General features: G+C 41.6%; 1 protein-coding gene across 1 annotated transcript in view; it reads right to left on the reverse strand.

Annotated features, from left to right (window-relative positions):
- The window catches only part of LOC147852918 (uncharacterized), a 3916-nt gene extending 1722 nt beyond the window's left edge, over positions 1–2194 (reverse strand). The window contains exon 1 of the mRNA XM_087333313.1: positions 2–2194. Coding sequence (XP_087189439.1) covers positions 2–1840 — 1839 coding nt within the window. The 5' untranslated portion in view covers positions 1841–2194. The remainder of the gene's footprint in view (position 1) is intronic.
- Positions 2195–7404: the final 5210 nt, after the last annotated feature.

Here is a 7404-nt window from a genome sequence, read left to right on the forward strand (position 1 = left end):
ACACCTCGGCACTAATTGTCTTTGAGGAATCTAACGAGGTTATGACCTGATGCTTTTCAACGATGACATTTTCTGCTTCATTCTTCAGATATCCATCTACTGCTTCATCGATTTCCATGCCCTTCTCCACCACTGAAAACTCTGCCTCGTCATCTGAAGATGCTTCCTCTTCCTGGTGCCTTATTAATGGGTTCAAATCCTCATAACTAGTGTATATATCTTCATTCTTCCCAGTTTGTGATGGCCGTTGGGAAGGTAAACCTGAATCAACATGCTGGGGTTTTACCTGAGATTTGCCTGCAGGAAGATTTGCCTTGAATCCATCTTGAGGAGATGCATATGTATGTTCACGGAAGCTCAGCACCTCCGCCATTTTTCGACTTCTATTTTCTTGAGGAGCTGTTATTGAAGGAGGCTCTTCCAAGTTGAGATGATCCATGGCAAGAAAACCATCATAGTCATCACCTGGTTCTGAAACAGCTGGAGAGTGGCTGGGATGTGCTCTTTTTGGTACTATTCGAGGAGAACCATGAGCTGAGTTTGGGAGGCTGAATGAAGTATTGCGAGACGATGTAGATCGATGATGTGGTGGGGAATCTGGGAATCTTCTGCTGACGCTAGCAGAGGTTGCTGATTCCTTATCAAGCACCTCGTAGTTGAAAGTTATCACAAGCTTTGCTCCCTTTGCCTTCCCTGTGAGGTCTAAAGTTGTGTCCCAGCTATTGCCTTTTTCAAGTTGACCATTATTATCATCCACCAAGTCGCTCATAAGTCGGCTGAGTTCAAGTTGGTGCTTCCCAAAATCTAGCTCATCTATATCTGGGGAAATCACAGAAACAATGACAGATTTGTCCATGAATTTTGAGGTGCTCGAATGACCTTTGTTACTGTAAAGTGTACACTTGATGAACAAATTTTCCCGGAAGTCTGCAATGCCTTGGAAAACTCGGCTTGGCATGGATTGCACTGCTCCTTCTTTAGTTTCTGCCTTCCTCAGATGTACACACAATCGAAGCCCATTCATTGCAGCAGGGAGACCTTCAATGGCATGAACATAAGCTGAAAACACACCATGAAGGCGATGCCTACCAATGTGTGATAGTGCCCGGAGTGGCTTCCAACTATTCCAAACCTTCTTCTTCTTATCTGATAAATGATCAGACCTATGAGTGGTATCAGGAGATTCTTCAGGCCATTCTGGCTCTTCGCTGTAGGGTTTCTCGACCTCAACATGGTTAGTGCGCTGAGGCTGAATGGAAAGGCGGCGATTGATCCTGGATTGAGCATCTTGCTTTGGCTCAGCCCCCCAAAGGGAAGAGCTTTGGGGTCGACCGTCTTGCTTGGGTTCACTCCCCCACAGGGAAGAGTTTTGTGATGGAATCATAGAAGAAGAGAACTGAGGTCGCAGATAATCTGATTCAGCCTTTCGATCAGACTTTACATCACTCTTTCGATCAGACTTTCCGGGATTGAAAGGCTGAAGAGCTGGGTGAGACGTAGAGATTGAGTGTCGGGATCGAAAACTCGAGATGGATGTGGGCGGATCTCCCACTACGAGACCTGGAAGAGGGATAGGATCATGATGTGTGATGACTTCTTCACTGAGGCCATAGGCAGTGGACCTTCTTCCTGGTAAGCTTTCTGACCTACGGGAAGAGATTCCATGTTGTGGTTGCGATTGTAGAATTTTATCTTTCAGATGAGATTGCAAATCACCATTCTTCTTTGACTGGTATAGAGACTGGCTCAAGACCTCTAATTCTTGAAGAAGCTGACCACCACCCTGATGGCCTTGTGGATTGTTGCTCTTCCATCTAGATGGAGAAGAAGAACCAGACATCTCTTCTTTACCTCTTTTATTCCCCAATTTCAATTTGATGCTTGTTCTCTCTTCTAATACGCAAAATCTTTCACTGTCTTCTTCCTTATTTTGGCTAAATCCTTCTTCGTTTAGAACTCAATTCATTTAGAAATCAGCTCAAAAAACCCCTCTGTTGTTACGTATTTTAGTTCAATCCTGATACATTTCTTTCTTTTATAACACAAAATTTTCACTAAAGCTGGTTTTTCAAAAGAAAAGAAAATTTCTTTCTTCCTTTAGCTCAATCCTAGTATCTTTTCTTCTTTAGGAGCTCAGTTCTTTGCCAAATCTAAATTTTCAAATAACTAAAAAACACATCTATTTGCTTCCTCCTTTTAGCTCAATCCTAGTATCTTTTCTTCTTTAGGAGCTCAGTTCTTTGCCAAATCTAAATTTTCAAATAACTAAAAAACACATCTATTTGCTCCCTCCTTTTAGCTCAATCCTAGTATCTTTTCTTCTTTAGGAGCTCAGTTCTTTGCCAAATCTAAATTTCCGAATAGATAAAAAAAACACATCTATTTGTGTCCTCCTTCAAGAAACCGGATGTTTCTCTATTCTGTTTCTGTAAATCAACTCAGAAACTGAAGGATGGGTTTTGAATACTCACCTGTTTCCATGGTCATCCATGACTGGAGGGAACTCTTGTCTCTGTTCCGTAACAATGGGCATCTCTGTGACGAATGAAGCGAGAAAGACTATCTATCTACCTTTCCTTTCTTTCTTACCCTTATGGGCTCTGCTACAGTTTGGCTTGCCTTCTCCTTCCTCTACCCAGTAGCTGACGTGGCTCCTTTCCCTCCTTCCTGGCTCGCTGACGTGGCCATCTCTGCGCCAGGAGCCACGTCTATGTGCCACGTCATCCCTGCCACGTCGGCATTTGCCAGGTTCCCATCATCTCTCGACCCCTCCTTTTTATCTTCTATGTTATCTTCTTATCATCATCTTTTTCTTCTTCTTCTTCTTTCTTCTTCTTCTTTTCTATGGACATGAAAGCTCCATATGAACCCCACCCCACCTCTTCTCAATGTCTTTTGCTTGCTTTTTAATTGAATGAATAAAAATAAAAAGCAGAACTCGTCAATGGTCGGGACCCGACCGATTTCATAAGTGAGAACCCACAAAGAACTATATATGGGTTTTCATTCAGACAAAACATCAACACAGAACTGGTGATGTCATTTTGTCCACCTAGTTCATACAGGCACGTCTTTAGGATCTCTCTCTCTCTCTCTCTCTCGCATAAAAGCAAAATTTTGTGTTCTGGTTGGATGCAAGATATAGAAAAATGGTTTGGTAGATGGGATGCGAGACACTTGCTTCATGATGCATCATTAGATTCCTTTGTAAATGAGGCATTTTTGCAACGCCAATGTATCATGACATGGGACAAATGTGGAGGCTCACGCTTCACACATTATACTACACATGTTGCACCTAACTACAAAACCATATTCTTTGCGGAACTTGGAAATCGTACACATCCATACATGTTAGAGCCCATACCGTTATCTGCCATTCGAACCATTGCTTCCATGCGACTTAGCTCACATGCATTGCGATGTGAAATAGGGCGTTAGGGCGTTGGGGTACAAGTGATGAGAGTGGTGGTCGGCTATGCACACTTTGCCCTAAACAAGTTCGCGTGTTTGAGTATCACACTTTGATACAATGCTCTGCCTTTGATCATATTCAACCATGCTTTCCACATCTCTTCGATCGAGCCCAATCTTTGCATGAATTCCTCTCACAACCACAATGTGCACTCTCGATTGCAACATTCATTGGTAAAGTTCTTGAACATCGAGAGTCACTACTCACTTTCACACGTATCACGTGAAATGTAATATTTTTGGTCTCATAGGTCATATTTGACCTCCGAAGACGATAATATAATCTATCTATCTCTCCGAACCATTGCTTCCACGCGATTTAGCTCACATGCATTGCGATGTGAGACAGGGCGTTGGGGCACAAGTGATGAGAGTGGTCAGCTATGCACACTTTTGCCCTAAACAAGTTCGAGAGTCTGGACTATCACACTTTGATACAATGCTCTGCCTTTGATCATATTTGACCATGTTTTCCACACATCTTCGGACCAAGCCCAATCCTTGCACGAATTTCTCTCACAACCACAATGTGCACTCTCGGTTGCAACATTCATTGGTAAAGTTCTTGAACATCGAGAGTCGCTGCTCACTTTCACACGTATCACACGAAATGTAAATTTTTTTGGTCTCATAAGATATATTTGACCTCTGAAGACGATAATATAATCTCTCTCTCTCTCTCTCTCTCTCTCTCTTCTCGTAAATAATGGCTTTCATTATGAAAGAAAAAAACACCACCATGGTCCATGACTAACTTACTACAAGTATAGAATCCTTCTAGGGATCTAAATACTACTACTACAACTCCAAATTTAATGCCATCCTACACCAATTCAAATGATGAATATGATGATACGTGACTTTGTAGAGTTCTCTCTTTTCATGGTTGAGATTTTGTGACTTCTCTAGCACTGTCAATTGCCACAAAAGAAGTCCTCAACATATTTTCTCACCCCAACTTGTGAATTAAAAGTGAAGGCATTCCGCATGCTCCAATTGAACCATAGCCCCCAATACTTCAATAACTCAAAAATAATTTGGAAATGAGGCATCGGTTCATTGTTCTCCATATGTGCAAAAACCCAAGTGAAAGAAGATAAACTTACTCTAGTTAGAGACATCCACACTAAATTCATACACCTCCAAATCATCCTAGCTATCGAGCATGAAAGAAATCGATGCCTACTATGTTTCAATTCCATCGAACAAAAGAAACACGTTCCGCTAGCAATGTTTCTTTTCTTCAATGCATCCCCCTATGATAAAGCTCTAACCATAACTCTTCAAATGAATACCTTAGCTCGTAGCATCAATCGAGAACACCAACCTGCCTTGACCACGTAAAACCACTAGGTAATGGGCTTACAAAAACCCCATATTTCTATAACCCTTTTTTAAATCCACTTATGTTTGTCAATCAACTTGTCATAAACATAATTTGTTGAGCTCAAAACCAATCTCCTATTTCCAACAAATGTCCAATCAACCTCATCCCCCAACTAAATCAGGAATTGGCTCATACGAAGATAATAATTCATGCAACTTATCCCAAATAAAGGTATAACCTTCTGGAATACAAAATGTTGATCAATGCCATTAATCTTCTTTGTGACACTAACATAACATCCTTGACTATAACCAAACACAATCTAGCCATCTGATTAAAGTGAAGGTTAAGAATTTGTTTACCTTCCCATCTCAACAACCTTGATGTCACCAAAACCTCCATTTGTAATGAATTGACACTTCAACTTTCTTGTGGAGGATGTCATTCCAACAAAATCCAACATACTTTGCCAAACTATCAACAAATGATTAACTATCAGAGACCTTGTGCATTTGACATCCCTTTCAGAATGAATGACATTCCACCAAGTAGCTTCAATCGTCATGTTTCCAAGCTTAATTCTTGTCTTATGTATCAAATATGCCATTATTTCGTCCAAGGTTATACACCCTCAAACATAAATCGAATGAAAGTAAATTGACGAGCCACCATATGTTCATATAAATTCAATATTGATGCCCCACCAAAACACTTTGGAGTACGAATATGATCCCATGCCAACCACGACAAGGCACTTTTTTCCTTTTCTTTTCCATAACAACATTTGCATTGAGTTTGAGATCATTTTAAGAGCTTTCTTCGACCATGGTAGCAAAGGACGATAATAAGACACCATAGAGACCTTAATCGATTGGACCATCTTAAGTCATACATGAAAATGCTAGAATTGAGATCTCCGATGGATAAACTTATCAGCCAACCTTTTGGATACCCACTCAATAAGTTTCACATGAGAAACTTCCACCCCAATTGGATATCCAAGGTGATGACAGATCATACCACGATGTACTATCCTTCATGACCACCCCAACCTTAACGCATCTTGTTCTGTACATGAAATGAGGACAAATTTATGCATATTAATTCTCAACCTTGAAGCATTTGAAAACAATTCCCACACATCTCTTGTCATACTAATATTTTCTCGATTAGGTGCCAAAAACATGATATGGTCACCTGCGAGAGCTTGAACAATACATGGCTTCCTTGATAGCAACCTTAATCCAAACAATTCTTCCTCTATAGCCATACTGTTACCTTAACATGAATGGGATGTGTCAGAATAATGAATAATAAAGAACTCACCGTGCATCCTTTTCTAATTGATCTCCAAATAGAAATAGGTTGTGTTACTCCTCCATGAAACATCACATGTGAAACCGAACCCTCCCCTAATGTGTATATCAACTCAGACATATGGTCACCAAAACCCATATGAGACATCAATTGATTAATTAATGTACAACCCACATTATCATAGGCTTTCTCAACATCCAATTGTAACAATACTGTAAAGAATCAAGTATCTAATGTTACTGGTTGGCAAGAAGGCTTAAGGAGGTCCAAACCAGAGTGTGAAAAGGAATAGTTTATTCGGGAACTGTTGTAATTAGTAGTCTTAATATATATAATAATATATGAGAAGATGTGGACGGACGGATCGGAATCGGTATGCCAATCCGAATCCAGACCGATCCCGAAAAGGTGCCGGTTGGCACCGTTTTTTATTTCGCACTGGAGACCTATATAAAGGCCTAGTTACAATGTAATCGAGAGTGGATAATTAATAGAACTTATTGCCTTGATCTTTCAGTATTGATTACCATTCTGTACTCATTGTTATATCTTACGCGTTTTAATGGTGTGTTGCTAAGTAATCGATTAAGGTCTAATTAAGAGTTGTGCCGTAAGTCATCTTGCCGTAACACCCTTTGGTGAAGTGTCTTAAGTGGACACCCTGTGTTAGGTTGTTGTCCGGCCCTAGGATTAACACAATTTTTGGCGACCACGATTCCTGCACAATTGCAGTGAACAATGGCGGGAATGGATGACTAGGCCAATAGACGACCCGATTACGGAGAGAGCATGAAGACTTGCTGAATGACGGAGGTGGCGAGAGGCTTTCCAGCAAGCAACGGAAGAAATCCGATCGGATCGATCATTTTCCAAAGTGATCCGGAAAGTGGCGGAGGAGTTGCTCCGTTTGCAACAAGACGCTTACCCAGACGAAGGAAGCAGCTTAAGCAGCCTCCGGGAAGTGGAATCCCTTCTCCAGGCCTTGGCCGGAAGAGACGGCGAATCCGAAGCATTTTCAGTGCTGGAATCGGATTCGGAAGGGGGTTACAGCGCGCACACAAACTATCGCAACAGTAACGACACCCCAGGAGGACCGGAGGACGAGGAGTCAGATACATTACCGACACCGGAACCAGAGTTGTTAGATTAGGAACCCCCGACACTAGACGTGGAGCAACCTCTGGAGATGGAAGAAGACAAAGAACGACCTCTGACACCGGAAGTCGAGCCGGCAACACCAAAGGAAGACCGGCAAAGGCCTTCGACACCGACGGAACAACATGAAA

The sequence above is a fragment of the Azolla caroliniana genome, unplaced genomic scaffold, assembly GCF_043228905.1.
Source record: "Azolla caroliniana isolate FFs.n. ecotype wild unplaced genomic scaffold, voAzoCaro1.0.p SCAF_17, whole genome shotgun sequence".
Lineage (NCBI taxonomy): Eukaryota > Viridiplantae > Streptophyta > Polypodiopsida > Salviniales > Salviniaceae > Azolla > Azolla caroliniana.